At 44.2% G+C, this 18,105-nt stretch overlaps 1 protein-coding gene across 1 annotated transcript in view; it reads left to right on the forward strand.

Moving 5' to 3' along the window:
- The window catches only part of LOC144592269 (ankyrin repeat and death domain-containing protein 1A-like), a 79,825-nt gene that overhangs the window by 55,142 nt on the left and 6,578 nt on the right, over positions 1–18,105 (forward strand). Inside the window, exons 12-14 of the mRNA XM_078396797.1 lie at positions 2,066–2,161; positions 12,965–13,166; positions 15,367–15,498. Of these exons, the coding sequence (XP_078252923.1) occupies positions 2,066–2,161; positions 12,965–13,166; positions 15,367–15,498 (430 nt within the window). The remainder of the gene's footprint in view (positions 1–2,065; positions 2,162–12,964; positions 13,167–15,366; positions 15,499–18,105) is intronic.

Here is an 18,105-nt window from a genome sequence, read left to right on the forward strand (position 1 = left end):
ATAGAAAATAGGTGCAGGAGTAGGCCATTCGGCCCTTCGGCCATTCAATATGATCATGGCTGATCATCCAACTCAGTATCCCGTACCTGCCTTCTCTCCATACCCCCTGATGCCTTTAGCCACAAGGGCCACATCTAACTCCCTCTTAAATATAGCCAATGGACTAGCCTCAACTACCTTCTGTGGCAGAGAATTCCACAGATTCACCACTCTCTGTGTGAAAAAAAACGTTCTCATCTCGGTCCTAAAAGACTTCCCCCTTATCCTTAAACTGTGACCCCCTTGTTCTGGACTTCCCCAACATCGGGAACAATCTTCCTGCATCTAGCCTGTCCAACCCCTTAAGAATTTTGTAAGTTTCTATAAGATCCCCCCTCAATCTTCTAAATTCCAGCGAGTACAAGCCGCTGACAGAAAGGCAGAGAGGCATATTGATAAGTATATGTTTTTGACGTAGAACAGTACAACACAAGATGAAGCACTTGGGCCCACATTGTCTCTGCCGAACATGTTGCCAATGCTATCTCTTATCTATCTGCACATAATCCAGGCCCCTCCATTCCCTACATATCCATATGCTTATCCAAAAGCCTCTTAAATGCCACTATCAAATCTGCCTCCTCCACCACCCCTGACAGCGCAATCCAGGCACTTACTGTAAAAAAAAAAGCCCCGCGCATCTCCTTTGACCTTTGCCCCTCTCACCTTAAAGCTATGCCCTCTCGTATTTGATCTTTTCATGCTGGGTAAAAAGGTTCTGACTGTCTACCCTATCTATGTAAATTTGTGAATTTGTGGAGTTCTCTGCCACAGAAGGTGGTGGAGGCCAATTCACCGGATGAATTTAAAAGAGAGTTGTAGAGGTGCACAAAATCATCCAGAGAGTTGCGAATTTGTGGAATTCTCTGCCACAGAGGGCAGTGGAAGACAAATCAATGGATGGCTTTAAGAGAGAGTTAGATAGAGCTCTAGGGGCTAGTGGAATCAAGGGATATGGGGAGAAGGCAGGCACGGGTTACTGATTGTGGATGATCAGCCATGATCATAATGAATGGCGGTGTTGGCTCACAGGGCCAAATGGCCTCCTTCTACACCTATATTCTATGTTTCTATGCCTCTCATAATTTTTTATACTTCGATCAGGTTTCCCCGCAAACCTCTGGCATTCCAGAGAAAAACAGTCCAAGTCTGTTCAACGTCTCCTTGTTGGTAATATCCCCCTGCTCCAGGTGCCATTCTGCCAAGACTCCTCTGGACCCTTTCCAAAGCCTTGCCAACCTTCCTGTAAAAACCAAACATTTACCCGTGAAATAAATCAGTATTTAAAAAAAAAATTAAAACCTATGAAAGAGGCAAATATTTGTTTGAAGTGATAAATTAGCCCTCCTTCAATGCCGAGAAGAGAAATCCGAAATGACAAGATTTCAAGATCAATTTATTGTCACATGTGCCATAAGGTACAGTGAAATTTGAGTGACCATACAGCCATACTAAGTGAAAAGCAACAAGACACACAGCCACATAAAATAAAATTTAACATAAACATCCACCACAGCGGATTCCACATTCCTAACTGTGATGGAATAAAGTTCAATCACCTTCCTCTTTGTTCACCTGCGGTCGGGGCAGTTGAACCATCCGCGGTTGCCGCTGCCGACTGTCTGAGGCCCTCATGTCGGGGTGATCGTGACTCCCTGCGACGGGACAGTTGAAACACTCTCCACAGTATGGAGCATCCAAGTCGGCCTCTTCTTACCAGAGACCGCGGGCTTCACAATGTTAAAGTCCACAGGCCCCACGGTTGGAGCTCTCCACAGTCGCTCCTTGACAATGAAGAAGGGTCTTGACCCATTACACATCCTTTTTCTCCAGAGATGCTGCCTGGCCCGCTGAGTTACACCAGCACTTTGTGTCTATCACAGTATTTAAGTTGTTTATTCAACACCAGTATTAATAGAAGAAATCTGCTGTAATGATGCTTGTAAAGGTTGTGATGCCAATAAATTAATTCCAGGAAATTTAATGTACCGATCCAAGATATTTACTTCCATCTCATGTCCTGCAGCAAGGCAAGACCCCACTGGAAGTGGCATCACGAGTCAATCACATCATTATTGTGGACATGATCATCAAAGCAGAAAGATACTGTGCCTGGAAGGAGGTGAGGCATTATATTGTGCGTGACACTCACTGAAAACAAAGCACTCGAGAACCTTTTAATTTCTCCAAAGACAAACACTTTTGGAGGAACAGCAGATCAGGCAACGTCTGAGGAAGGAAATAATCGACGGTATTTCTGGTTAGGCCCCCCCATCATCCCCCCCCACTGTACCTCACCTCAACCTCCATCTGCTCCCCTGCCCCCCACTGACCCCAACCCCCATCGTTGTCGTGCCTTCACCACCCCCCCCCCCTGACCTCCCCCTTTCTGATACCGAAAGACCTCAGCGGAGGCCTCACCTTCGTTCCCCTCCGCCCCCACCTCAACGGGTTCCGGGTCCGCCACGACGTAGAGCTTTTCTTCCGTCCCCTCCGCCTCCGTGCCTTCCAAGGGAAGGAGTCCTCACCACCCTGTGATGACCCCTTCTCCCATCTACACCGCTCCCCCTCCTCTTGGACTCCCCCGAATAGCTTCCTACCTACCTTCTCTAGACTTTTCCATTTCTTTTTTTTTTTTTATAAGATAAATTTTTATTGGTACATAACCTGTTTACATCTTTACAGTCATACATTTTTAAATTAATAATATTGTCAATTATTATTATATTGTCTCCAATACCTTTTGCCCCTTTTTTTTAAATTTTTTTAAACTAGATAGAGCTAAAGAAATAGATGAAGTAAAGAAAGAAAAGAGAGAGAAGAAAAATAAAAACAAAAACAAATTTAAAAAAAAAAAAAAAAAAAAAGATAAGGAAAAAGTTAGTTAAAGAAGAATGGAAAAATTTATTAAAATAACAAAAACTTCATTCGAGATATATTCGTACATTTCAAAGTATAGCATTTCATCCATTCTTTAGTCCGAGTGCTAGTCAGGTTCCTGTGCTGAACTATTCTGACCCTTTAAGTAATCAATAAAAGGAGACCATGTTCCAATGAATAATTCCTGTTTGTCCAACAGGGAAAATCTGATTCTTTCCACGTTTAAGGTCTCCGTCATTTCTATAATCCACATTTTGATTGTGGGGGCCGTAGTGCCTTTCCAAAATTTTAGAATTAATTTTTTTCCTGTTATTAAACTATAATCAATAAAGTTTCTTTGTGTTGTTCTAAATGTTTGATTTAATTCTAATATTCCGAGTATAATTAATTTTGGATCTGGGTCCAATTGTGTGCTGGTTACTTTAGATATTATGCTAAAAATATTTACCCAGAATTTTTTAATTTTTATACAGTTTGCAAACATATGAAATAATGTAGCTTCTAAATGTTGACATTTATCACATTTAGGTGAGATATGTTGGAAAATTTTATGTAGTTTTGTTTTTGAATAGTGTAACCTATGTATTACTTTAAATTGTATTAGAGAATGTCTGGCGTTTAGTGAACACTGATGTATATGTTGCAAACTTTCTTCCCAAGTATCTTTCGTTATTACTTGGTTTAATTCTTTTTCCCATTTTTGTCTGTATAAGTCCGTGGAGGGAATGTCACTGTCTAATAAGATATTATATATATAAGATATTAATTTTTCTGTATTAGGATGTTTGTTCCAACATTCATCAAGAATTTCTGAATTTCTAATTCGAAAATTTTGGGAGTTCGATTTTACATAATCTCTAAGTTGAAGATATCTGAAATAATCATTTCCACGAAGACCATAAGTCTGTTGCAACTCCTGAAATGTCAGAAAGGTGCCTTCCTTATAAAGTTGTCCCATATTTTTAATTCCATAATCCTTCCATTGTGTAAAACCCCCGTCTACCCATGAAGGCTTAAACAAAGGATTATTCACAATTGGAAGAAAAAGTGATAAATTATCTAATTTTAATGTCTTTTTTAATTGTTTCCAAATTCGTATAGCACTAAATATTATAGGGTTTCCCCTATGAATTTTTTTGTTTAATTTAGACGTAGCAAATAATATCGAACCAATATCAAAAGGTAAACAATCTTCCTTTTCCATTTTTAACCAGTCTGGTTGATGATCTATTTCTTCCAACCAGAAATTCATATTTTTAATATTAACTGCCCAGAAATAAAACAAAAAATTGGGTAAAGCCAGGCCTCCATTTATTTTTGATTTACACAAGTGTCTTTTGTTTATCCTATGATTCTTATAATCCCAGATAAAATCATTAACAATAGAGTCCAATTTTTAAAAAAAAGTTTTTTGTCAGATATATCGGAATTGTCTGAAAAAGGTATAATATTTGCGGTAAAAAAATCATTTTTATGGCATTAATTTTGCCAACCATTGAGATAGGGAGTGTTTTCCAATATTGAATATTCTTATGTAGTTTGTTCAGTAATGGGGGGAAATTTGCTTTAAATAATGATGTATATATCTTAGTTACATAGATACCTAGATATTTAAATTTTTCATTTACTATTTTAAATGGAAATTGTTGTATTATCTGTTTATTATGTTCCCTTATTGGCATAATTTCGCTTTTATTCCAATTTATTCTGTATCCTGAAAGTGAACCAAATTGGGTTATTAGCTTTAATAAGTTTGGAATACTAATTCCATTTCTAACTGCCGGCTGGACATCAGCCATCTTAACTTTGCTATTTCCGACTCTAACCTCACCCCTCCGAACATACAGCCCTCAATCAAGCAGTCTGAAGAAAGGTCCCGACCCGAAACATCACCCATCCATTTTCTCCAGAGATGTTGCCTGTTTGTCCCGCTGAGTTACTCCAGCACGTTATGTCCATCTTCAGTGTAAACTAGCATCTGCAGTTCTTTCTTACACATTTCTGGTTCGGTCCCTTCTTCAGTCTGACCCTTCTTCAGACTAATTTTTTATTTTATTCACCTATGATTCCTCGGCATTTAATTATATAATTTCTCTGTTACTCTTGTTATTACGTTGGCTTAAAACTGTGGGATGGACTGAGTTACATCCACAGCCCTCTGTAATTTCTTGTTGTCTTGGACAAAGTTGTTGCCAAACCAAGTTGTGATACTTCCTCATGGGATGTTTTCTGCAAGTGCATCTGTAAAAGTTGTGTAGACTTCTTGAATAATATGACCCCTTCTGCAGTTTGTGCTGGAGTATTTACCTAGTTAAAATATGAAGATATTTTTATTCAGCAATTAACATTCAGTTTAGTTTAGCAATATACTATAGAAACAGGCCCTTCAGCCCACCGAGCCCAGGCTGACCATTCATCACCCCTCACGCTAGTTCTATGTTTTCCCACTTTCCCATCCAATCCTTCACATGAGGGACAATTTTTACAGAACCAATTAACCCGCAACCCGCATATCTTTGGCATGTGGGAAGAAACTGGAGCACCTGGATGAAACCCACGCGACTGTAGGGAGAACGTGCAAACTCCACACAGACAGCAAGCAGGTCAAGATCGAACATGGATCTCTGGCCCTGTGAGGATCTACCAGTTGCCCAAATTACGCCGCCCTTTTGAGCTGATAAGATTCTTTAACTGATTCTCGGCAGGGCAATTGATTTATGGTGATTGAAATTCAAGAATAATTATTCTATCAATTTTATCAAATGAATCTCCAGTCCCCTCTCACCCCACTCCACCTCTCTCCAAATCTGACAGCCTTTGTTAGTCAGGACTCTTCACTGGTTTGTAGAAACAAGGAGGTGTACAAAATCATGAGGAATAGATCGGGTAGATGCACAGAGTGTCTTGCCCAGAGTAGGGGAATTGGGGACCAGAGGACAATAGACAATAGGTGCAGGAGTAGGCCATTCGGCCCTTCGAGCCAGCCTTCTAAATTCCAGTGTATACAGGCCTAGTCGCTCCAATCTTTCAACATACGACAGTCCTGCCATTCAATCTGATCATGGCTGATCATTCACAATCGTCACCCCGTTCCTGCCCTCCCCCTGACTCCACTATCATTAAGAGCTCTATCTAACTCTCTCTTGAAAGCATCCAGAGAATTGGCCTCCACTGCCTTCCGAGGCAGAAAATTCCACAGATTTACAACTCTCCGAGTGAAAGTTTTTCCTCACCTCCGTTCTAAATGGCCTACCCCTTATTCTTAAACTGTGGCCCCTGTTTCTGGACTCCCAAAAACATTGGGAACATGTTTCCTGCCTCTAGCTTGTCCAATCCCTTAATAATCTTATATGTTTCAATAAGATCCCCTCTCATCCTTCTAAATTCCAGTGTATACAAGCCTAGTCGCTCCAGTCTTTCAACATACGACAGTCCTGCCATTCTGGAAATTAACCTAGTGAACCTACGCTGCACTCCCTCAATAGCAAGAATGTCCTTCCTCAAATTTGGAGACCAAAACTGCACACAGTACTCCAGGTGCGGTCTCACTAGGGCCCTGTATAACTGCAGAAGGACCTCTTTGCTCCTATACTCAACTCCTCTTGTCATAAAGGCCAACATGCCATTAGCTTTCTTAAGACGTAAGTTCAAGATGAAGGGGAAAAGATTTAATAGGAATCTGAGGGGTAACGTTTTCACACAAAGGGTGGTGGGTGTGTGGAACAACCTGCCAGATGAGGTAGTTGAGGCTGGGACTATCCCAATGTTTAAGAAACAGGCAGGTACTTGGATAGGACAGGTTTGGAGGGATATGGACCAAGCGCAGGCATGCGGGACTAGTGCAGCTGGGACTTGTTGGCCGGTGTGGGCAAGTTGGGCCGAAGGGCCTGTTTCCACACTGTATCACTCTATGACTCGATGACTCTAAGTGCAGATGCTGGTTTACAAAGAAAGACACAAAGTACTGGAGTAACTCAACGGGTCTTGGACGGGTGCCATCCATGTTCTCTAGAGATGCTGCCTGACCTGCTGAGTTACTCCAGCACTTTGTGCCTCTTCGCTGGTTTGACAGCGGAGGTTAGAAATAACCCCAACCAACCAGTATGTCTGGTTTAGCCAATTTTCAAGATTATGTTTCTCAGCAACTAAGAATGTTTGTCAATACATTGCTCTGAATGCATAGACACTCCTTAATCATCGTGCCTGCATTGCTTCAGCACAGTGGCTTGGGTTTCCTCTCAATTGTGCTAAGTTTCTCTGTACTTGTGATATCCTGTCTCTGGGTTACGTCGGAACAACTGCATACATTTACAGTCGGAATGCATTCACCACACACTGAGTTTCCACTGTTTTTAAAAAGAGCAAGCCTTGCCATAAACTCTCCATGTCTCCAGTGTGTACTTTGCCCTTAGTGTTGTTTTTATCATGATAAGCGCATGTTTAGCTGTATTAATCAAACGAGAGCTCTTTATGTTTAAAGTACACATTTTTAAATGTTTAGAGTCATAGCGTGATACAGCGTGGAAACAGGCCCAGCTACACTAATCCCACCTGCCCACATTTGGTCCACATCCCTCCAAACCTGTCCTATCCATGTACCTGTCTAACTGTTTCATAAACGTTGGGATAGTCCCTGCCTCAACTACCTCCTCTGGCAGCTTGTTCCACTCCCCACTACCCTTTGTGTGAAAAGGTTACCCCTCAGATTCCTATTCAATCTTTTCTCCTTCACCTTAAACCTATGTCATCATATCATATCATATATATACAGCCGGAAACAGGCCTTTTCGGCCCACCAAGTCCGTGCCGCCCAGCGATCCCCGTACATTAACACTATCCTACACCCACTAGGGACAATTTTTTAAAAACATTTACCCAGCCAATTAACCTACATACCTGTACGTCTTTGGAGTGTGGGAGGAAACCGAAGATCTCGGAGAAAACCCACGCAGGTCACGGGGAGAACGTACAAACTCCTTACAGTGCAGCACCCGTAGTCAGGATCGAACCTGAGTCTCCGGCGCTGCATTCGCTGTAAAGCAGCAACTCTACCGCTGTGCTACCGTGCCGCCTCTTTGGTCCTCGATTCACCTACTCTGGGCAAGAGACTCTGTGCATCTACCCGATCTATTCCTCTCATGATCTTCTTGATTTTCTTGATTGCACAAGTTCACAGCAGAAGGGTTAGGTTTATTATTGGCATGTGTAATGAGGTACTGTGAAAAGCTTTGTTTTACATGTTATCCAAGCAGATATTTATTTATAATGAATGATCTCTTGATCTCTTGCTATCCACTTTGCTGCTGTAACACTGTAAATTTCCCCAGTCTGGGACGAAAAAAGGAATATATTATTATTATTATTATTAGATCAGATAATACGTAGAAACAATGAACTGCAGAAGCTGTTTTGTCCCAAAGATAGACACAAAATGCTGGAGTAACTCAGTGGATACTGCCTGAAGCGCTGAGTTACTCTGACACTTTGTGCCTATCTTTAGATCAGGTAATACCATACATAAATACAATTAAGTCAAACTCGTATGATTGGTAGAGCAAAGGGGAAGACACAGAGTGCAGAATATAGTTCTTAGCGTTGTAGTGCATCAGTTCCATAGACAAAGTCCAATGTCCGCAGTGGGACAGAGATGAATTGGACAGGACCCTACCTACCTATGAAAGGACCATTCAGAAGCATGGTAACAGTGGGGAAGAAGCTGGTGCTGATCTGGTGTGCACGCTTTCAAGCTTCTGTACCCTCTGGTTGACAGGAGTAGGGAGAAGAAGGAATGACTGGGGTAGCACAAGTCCTTGATTACATTGGCTGTTTTTCTGAAGCAACGCAAAGTGTAGATCGAGTCAATGGTGGGGAGTCTGGTCCGTGTGATGGACTGGACCACGTCTACAATTCTCTGTAGTTCTTTACGGTCTTGGGCTGAACTGGTCCCAAACTAAGCTGTGATGCAACCCGACAGTATACTTTCTACGGTGCACCTGTAGAAGTTTGTAAGCGTCATTGGAGACATGGAGACATCCTCAGTCAGTCCCCTCAGGATGTCGAGGCATTGGTGTGTCTTCTTAGCTGCCACATCAATGTGGTTGAATCATGACAAATTTGAGGAAGGATATTCTTGCTATTGAGGGCGTGCAGCGTAGGTTTACTAGGTTAATTCCCGGAATGGCGGGACTGTCGTATGTTGATAGACTGGATCGACTAGGCTTGTATACACTGGAATTTAGGATGAGAGGAGATCTTATCGAAACGTATAAGATTATTAAGGGATTGGAAACATGTTCCCAATGTTGGGGGAGTCCAGAACCAGGGGTCACAGTTTAAGAATAAGGGGTAGGCCATTTAGAACTGAGATGAGGAAAAACTTTTTCAGTCAGAGAGTTGTAAATCTGTGGAATTCTCTGCCTCAGAAGGCAGTGGAGGCCAAGTCTCTGAATGCATTCAAGAGAGAGCTAGATAGAGCTCTTAAGGATAGCAGAGTCAGGGGGTATGGGGAGAAGGCAGGAACGGGATACTGATTGGGAATGATCAGCCATGATCACATTGAATGGCGGTGTTGGCTCGAAGGGCCGAATGGCCTCCTCCTGCACCTATTGTCTATTGACAGATCGTTGGTAATATTAACACTAAGGAACATGAAGGTCTCAACCACTTCCACTTTAGCACCATTGATGCTGATTGGGATCTGTTCTCCACCATGCTTCCTGCAGTCAATAACTAGCTCCCTCAACTTGCTGACACAGGAAGAGTTTTAGTTTTAGAGATACAGCGCGGAATAAGGCCCTTCGACCCACCGTGTCCGCGCCGACCAACGGTCCCCGCACATTGAAGCTATCCCACCACAACACTTGGGACAATTTACAGTTATACCAAGCCAATTAACTTGTGCGGCATGGTGGCGCAGCGGTAGAGTTGCTGCCTTACAGCGAATGCAGCGCTGGAGACTCAGGTTCGATCCTGACAGGTATGTAGGTTAATTGGCTGGGCAAATGTAAAAAATTGTCCCTAGTGTGTGTAGGATAGTATTAATGTGCAGGGATCGCTGGGCGGCGCAGACCCGGTGGGCCGAAGGGCCTGTTACCACGCTGTATCTCTAAAAAAAAAAACCCTACAAACCTGTACGTCTTTGGAATGTGGGAGGAAACCAAAGATCTCGGAGAAAATCCACGCAGGTCTCGGGGTGAACGTCCAAACTCCATTCAGATAGCACCCGTAGTCAGGATCGAACCCGGGTCTCCGGCGCTGCATTCACTGTAAAGCAGCAACTCTACCGCCAAGCCACCGTGCTGCCCAGGAAGAGGTTGTTGTCCTGACACCATTTTACTACATTCTGCTGATCCACTCTCAGGAAGGCGTATGTCCAAGAAAACACGCCGATGCTTCTACTTCTTCTGAAGATCAAGGACGTTACTTGAATGGTGTCAGATTAGGAAAAGGGGAGGTGCAACGAGACCTGGGTGTCCTTGTACATCAGTCACTGAAAGTAAGCATGCAGGTATAGCAGGCAGTGAAGAAAGCTAATCACAGGATGGCCTTCATAGCGAGAGGATTTGAGTTTAGCAGCAAGCGTTTTGAGGTAGTGTGAACTTTTAAGTCCCTTTCCTGCACTTGAAAATAATCCAAAAGTATGAGAGAAGATGGTGTGGTGTGGTGGTGCAGCGGTAGAGTTGCCGCCTCACAGCATCAGAGACCCGGGTTCAATCCTGACTACGGGTGCTGTCTGTACGGAGTTTGTACGTTCTCCCCGTGACTGCGTGGGTTTTCCCCCGCTTTCCTCCCACATTCCAAAGATGTACAGGTTTTTAGGTGAATTGGCGTCAGTAAATTTGTAAATTGTTCCCTAGCGTGTAGGATAGTGTAAGTGTACAGTGTGATTGCGGGTCGGCATGGACTCAGTGGGCCGAAGGGCCTGTTTCCGCGCTGTGTCTTTAAACATAAACTAAAATGGTGATTAGTGTAGGAAGGAACTGCAGATGCTGGTTTAAACCAAAGATAGATGCAAAATGCTGGAGTGACAGCGGGACAGGCAGCACCTCTGGAGAGAAGGAATAGGTGATGTTTCGGGTCAAAGTGGTGATGTGTGTCGGGCTACAATTTAAGGTATTCGGGATCTTGGTGCAGCTGATAAAACATATTGTTCTCTTCTTGCGTTTGAGGCAGCAGGAGTTATGTAACGGCCTCCAGGCGCTGTAGCCAGTGCAATGTGCTGTTGTCGAGGGCCGTGAGGTCTACCCCCCCACCAGGGGGACGGAGGACAGCGCAGTCGAACATGACGTGCTGCGCTGTTTGCTGGTCTGCCCCACACACGCAGGCTGCTGATGGACGCAACCCCCAACGATGCACGTTGGCGTTGGACCGGCCGACCCCTGTGTGGAGCCGGTTCAGGGCGACCCACTCTTTGCGGGGCATGTCCGAGCCGGGTGGGGCTGTGGTGTTCGGTGCGACAGTGAATTGAGGAGGTGGCGATGTCTGTCCCCAGCTGGTTCTCCATGCAGAAGCAAACGTATTGTGAAAGAACAGAGTTGGCTCTTATCCTTTCAAACAGGTCAGATCTGGTTTCTGTAATTGAGCTAGAAGGCTGGGCTGGGCTTAATTGATCTGCTGGCTCCCGGTGGAATTATTTGAAGATATAAAAGGAACACCAGGCTCTTCCTGAGCCAACTAACCTCTGCAGGAATGTAGGAAGGGGTGATGGTTTTTAAAACAAATCTGTTTTTAAAAGATAAATGTGGTTCAGGTTTATTATTTGCCATGTGTACCGAGATACAGTGAAAAGCATTGTTTGTATACTATCCAAACAGATCAGATATCCCGTACATAAATACAACCAAGCCAAACTCAAGTGCGGAGTTAGGGGGGTATGGGGAGAGGGCAGGAACGGGGTACTGATTGTGGATGATCATCCATGATCACATTGAATGGCAGAGCTGGCTCGAAGGGCCGAATGGCCTCCTCCTGCACCTATTGTCTATTGTCTACGATAGCGCAAAGAGGAAGATACAGATTTAGAATATAGTTCTCAGCATTGTAGCAAATCTGTTCAATCGACAAAGTCCAAGGTCCACAATGGAGTAAAGGTAAATTGGTCAGTGTGTGTGGGATGGAACTGCGGATGCTGGGTCAATTACAGCATGGAAACAGGCCCTCAGACCCAACCTGTACATGCCAACCAACATGGCACTGGAATTTAGAAGGATGAGAGGAGATCTTATCGAAACATATAAGATTATTAGGGGTTGGACACGTTAGAGGCAGGAAACATGTTCCCAATGTTGGGGGAGTCCAGAACAAGGGGCCACAGTTTAAGAATAAGGGGTAGGCCATTTAGAACTGAGATGAGGAAAGACTTTTTCAGTCAGAGAGTTGTGAATCTGTGGAATTCTCTGCCTCAGAAGGTAGTGGAGGCCAATTCTCTGAATGCATTCAAGAGAGAGCTAGATAGAGCTCTTAAGGATAGGGGATATGGGGAGAAGGCAGGAATGGGGTACTGATTGAGAATGATCAGCCATGATCACATTGAATGGCGGTGCTGGCTCGAAGGGCCGAATGACCTCCTCCTGCACCTATTGTCTATTGTCTCTGGCGCTGTGAGGCACTGCACAGTTCTACCAGCTGCACCACTGTGCCGCCCCAATGTTTTTACGTTCAGTTTCATGAGCTAACTGTGTCTGCAGTTCAGTGCTGCGGGGATTGTGTGAAATAATACTTTATTTGAGGCCAATTCATTGGGTATTTTCAAGGCTGGGATTGACAGATTCTTGTTTAGTACGGGTGTCGGAGGTTATGGGGAGAAGGCAGGAGAATGGTGCTGAGAGGGAAAGATAGATCAGCCATGATTGAATGGCAGAGTAGACTTGAAGGGCCGAATGGCCTACTTCTGCTCCTATGAACATGAACTTATATTTAAATGTGCAAGTGTTTTCTTGCCCAGGTGCAGGAATATCAAAATTGCTCCATGATTTAGGAATATCAAAAGTCGGGCTATGGTGCTCTTTTGCATTCGTCTGATGCACTGCAATTTCTTATTTTCAAGGTCATCGAAGGTAGACTTCCAAGCCCAACAGGCAATTACCCGTTAACATTCAAGCCGGACCATACCACCCAGACAAGCCAGCTCCGCACAACCCTCTGGACCCTGGCCCACCACGACCTCAAGCCAAAGGACTGGAAGAGACTTGCAATGCAGTGGTATTTCACCAACGAACAAATCACAGCCATAGAGGAGCAATGGATAGGTGGGATATCTGTTAAATCAGATATAGCACAAACTGAAGCGTGATTTAAAAGTTAAATGGTTGATCACCTTCTCCATTCTCTCTTCCCACCCTTCCATTTCTGATCATAAGCAGCGAGTTGAGTTTAGTTTATTGTCATATGTGAGGTACAGTGAAAAGCTTCTGTTGCGTGCTAACCAGTCAGCGGAAAGACAATGCGTGATTACAATCCAGCCGTCCAGTGTGCAGATACATGATTCCCTCCCAGGAATACCTGGCCTCTGTTTCCAGCATAGTTTGGTTGGCGTGGGGGAGTTGGGCTGCAGGGCCTGTTTCTGTGCTGCGCGACTGTAAATGGAATTCTCCCTCCATAGACGCTGCCTAGCCGTACGTTCCTCCAGCAGTTTAGTTTAGTTCAGAGATACATCGTGAAAAATGGGCCCTTCAGCCCACTGAGCCTGCACGACCAACAATCACCCATACACTAGTTCTACCTTACACTAGGGCCAATTTACAGAGGTAATCAACCTACAAACTTGCACGTCTTTGGAGTGTGGGAGAAAACTGGTGCACCTGGAGAAAACCACGTGGTCACAGGGAGAACGTACAAACTCTGTACAGACGGCACCCATAGGCAGGATCAAACCCATGTCTCTGGCGCTCTAAGGCAACAACTCTACTGCTACGCCACTGACCAGGGCTTGGACATTGCATGCAAACCAATCGTTCAGTGGTAAAAGCTATTGTATGTCCACCTTCTGCACGTATGTCTAACGTAGCACCAGACAGCATTCACCTTTTTCACCTTGATGTAGTTGTGATTATGTGTTACAATATCCTGGAGCATAATAACTCCTTTAACTGAAATGTACTCGATTATTAAAGGCCTGGGCAGGGTAGATGGAGGGAGGATTAACACCAACATTTTTTCAAAAGAAAAATTTTCAATTTCCTAAATCAGCTTTTCATGCAGAAGATTACGATGCATGGAATTAGTCGTGACTTAACATAGAACATAGTACAGTACCGCAGAAGAACAGGCCCTGCAGCCCATAATGTCTGTGCCGAACATGATGCCAAGACCGGGAGACTGGAGGGTGGCTAATGTTGTGCCTATACTTAAGAAGGGTGTGCAAGGAAAAGATTAGAGGCCTGTGATTAACAGTGTGCCTCAGGGATCAGTGCTGTGCTGGGCCCTGGGCACATTGCTGCTTGTGATATTTTTCTATATTAATGATTTGGACAAGAATGTAGAAGGCACGATTAGTAAGTTTGCAAATGGCACTAAAGTGGGTGGTATTGTAGATAGCAAAGATGGTTATCAAAGATTACAGCAGGACCTTGATCAGCTGGGCACGTGGGCTGAGGAATGGTTAATGGAGTTTAATGCAGATAAGAGCAAGATGTTGTATTTGGGAAGTCAACCAGGGCAGGACCTTCAGTGAATGACAGGACACTGGGAGTATTGTAAAACAGAGGGTTCTAGGAGTGCAGGTATATAGTTCCTTGAAAGTGGCAACACAGGTGGATAGGGTGTCAAGAAGGCTTTCGGTACATCAGCCTTCATCAGTCTGCGCATTGAGTATATAGGTTGGGATGTTGTATTCCAGTTGTACAAGATGTTGGTGAGGCCGCATTTAGAGTTTTGTGTTCAGTTTTGGTCACCCTGTGATAGGAAGGAAGTTGTTAAGTTGGTAAGAGTGCAGAGAAGATTTACGAGGATATTGCCAGGACTTGAGGGGCTGAGCTACAGGGGGAGGTTGGGCAGGCTGGGACTTTATTTCTTGGAGCACAGGAGACTGAGGGGTGATCTGATAGAGATGTATAAGATCATGAAAGGATTAGATAGGGTGAACGCACAGTCTTTTACCCAGAGTAGTGGAATCAAGAGCCAGGGGGACATAGTTTTAAGATGAGCGAGGAACGATTTCATAGGAATATTTTTCAGGCAAGTTCGGGCTGCTCTACCATCTGCTTCAGCTAACGGCCTCAGGATTTCCTTTTATAGCTGGATCTTGCCTACTAGTTACACCACTCAATCAGTAAGAGTTCAGCTTGTGAAATCACTTTGTGTTTGGATGTCAAGATGCTGATGCTCCCCTCTCACAAGGGCACATCTTCACCTAACCGGGCAGAATGAGGTTCTAGGCTCGTGATGCGACGCACACTCTGACTGAAACAGACTGTTTAGGGACTTTAACAAACATTGCTTTCCTTTCAGGAGCAAAGAGCTATCAGGAACATGGTCACCGGGTACTACTGATCTGGCTGCATGGAGTCCTACTAACAGGCACAAACCCAGTCAAGGCCTTGTACGAGGGGCTGATTAATATTGAACAGAAGAATTTAGCTGGTGAGTGAAGACTGGGTACATTTATTACCTTCAAGGCAGGGATAGATAAGATTCAATAGACAATAGGTGCAGGAGTAGGCCATTTGGCCCTTCGAGCCAGCACCGCCATTCAATGTGATCATGGCTGATCATTCTCAATCAGTACCCCGTTCCTGCCTTCTCCCCATACCCTCTGACTCCGCTATCTTTAAGAGCTCTATCTATCTAGATTCTTGATTAGTACGGGTGTCAGTGGTTATGGCGAGAAGGCAGGAGAATGGGGTTAGGAGGGAGAGATAGATCAGCCATGATTGAATGGTGGAGTAGACTTGATGGGCTGAATGGCCTAATTCTACTCCTATCACTTATGACCTTATGAAATGTCTTGATGCTTGGGACTTAAGAGCGGATTAAGTTCGCTCACAATGTCATTTGTTTCTCTCCAGTGATTGCATCATAACCATTTTAATGTTTGGATTGTGCACAGCAACCACAATAGTCTTCTCATACCTGAAAAGAAATTCCTACGACAGGCACCAGGAAGTTACTGCCAAATGTATTCTTCCTTATTCATTCATGCCAAATTGGCCCATTGAACAAGAGTCCCACCCGGCTCAACCCAGACAATGTCATCAATGTTAGAAAATTCCACAGGTACAATGGTAGCATTTAAGAGGCTTAAGATGGGCACATGGAGATGCAGGGATATGGGTCACTTGCAGGCAGAGGACATTAGTTTAAGTTGGTGTCACATTCGACACAGTCATTGTGGGCGGCTAAAGAGGCTGTTCCTATGCTGTATTGGTCCACATTATATGTTGTTAACAGAAGAGAATAATTATAGTGCAGATTTTTCTCGTATCTTCAGTAGCCATTTGAGAACAATGTTCACTTAATTCTGTACATGCCAAAGAAATAAAGATGCGCTAAACTGGAGTCTTATGCTTGATAGACTCAGATTTCCTGACATAGAGATATGATGGGCTGAATGTCTTATTTTTTATTGCATGATTTAGCCCACATTTTAGTGTAAGGCACGGAGTGATACAGTGTGGAAACAGGCCTTTCGGCCCAACTTGCCCTCACCGGCCAACATGTCCCAGCTACACTAGTTCCACCGGCCTGTGTTTGGTCCATATCCCTCCAAACTTGTCCTATCCATGTACCGGTTTAATCGTTTCTTAAATGTTGGGATAGTCCCCGCCTTAACTACCTCCTCTGGCACCTTGTTCCACACACCCACCGCCCTTTGTGTGAAAAAGTTACCCCTCAGATTCCTATTAAATCTTTTCCCCTTCACCTTGAACCCATGTCCTTTGGTCCTCGATTCCCCCTACTGTGGGCAAGAGTGTGCATCTACCCAATTTATTCCTCTTATGATTTTATATTGTAGTAAATGATTTGAAGGCAGGTTTAGGAACAACTCCCCCACCTCTCTCAAGAGCATAAATGACACATTATGGCTTCTTGGAGTCATAGACATAGAGTCATGGTGGAAGGTAGCTTCTTGGACTGGAGGCCTGTGACTAGTGGTGTGCCTCAGGGTTCGGTGCTGGGCCCGTTACTGTTTGACATCTACATCAATGATTTGGATGAAGACATGCAGGGCAAGGTTAGCAAGTTTGCTGATGATACAAAAGTGGGTGGTTTTGCAGACAGTGAAGATGGTTGTGAAAGATTGCAGCAAGATCTGGATGGATTGGCCAGGTGGGCTGAGGAATGGTTGATGGAATTTAATACAGAGAAGTGTGAGGTGTTGCATTTTGGGATGTCGAACAAGTGCAGGACCTACACGGTAAATGGTAGGCCTCTGGGGTGTTGTAGAGTAGAGGGATTTAGGACTGCAGGTGCACAGTTCCTTGCAGGTCGAGTCGCAAGTAGATAAGGTGGTCAAAAAGTCTTTTGGCACTTTGGCCTTCTTTAGTCAGAGTATTGAGTATAGAAGTTGGGGGGTCATGTTGCAGTTGTGTAAGACGTTGGTGAGACCGCGTTTAGAATATTTAGACCACTTCCAGTTTAAATTCCATTTGGAATATTTTGAAGGACCAAGAGAAAGAGAATATTATGTTCAGTTCTGAGCACCATGTTATAGAAAGATATTGCCAAGCTTGAAAGGGTTCGGAAAAGATTTACGAGGATGTTGCCAGGACTGGAGGGTGTGAGCAAGAGGGAGAGGTTGAGTAGGTGGTGTCTCTATTCCATGGAGCACAGGAGGATGAAGGGAGATCTTAGAGGTGTACAAGATCATGAGAGGAATAGATCAGAGAGATGCACAGAATCTCTTGCCCAGAGTAGGGGAATCGAGGACCAGAGGGCATAGGTTCAAGGTGAAGGGGAAAAGATTTAATAGGAATCCAAGGGGTAATATTTTCACACAAAGGGTGGTGGGTGTATGGAACGAGCTGCCAGAGGAGGTAGTTGAGGCTGGGACTATCCCATCGTTTAAGAAACAGTTAGACAGGTACATGGATAGGACAGGTTTGGAGGGATATGGACCAAGCGCAAGCAAGTGGGACTAGTGTAGCTGGGACATTGCTGGCCAGTGTGGGCGAGTTGGGCCAAAGGGCCTGTTTCCACACTCTATGACTCATGCAGAGTGGAAATCAGTCCTTCAGCCCAACTTGCTCA

Source organism: Rhinoraja longicauda, chromosome 3 (assembly GCF_053455715.1).
Source record: "Rhinoraja longicauda isolate Sanriku21f chromosome 3, sRhiLon1.1, whole genome shotgun sequence".
Classification (NCBI taxonomy): Eukaryota; Metazoa; Chordata; class Chondrichthyes; order Rajiformes; family Arhynchobatidae; genus Rhinoraja; species Rhinoraja longicauda.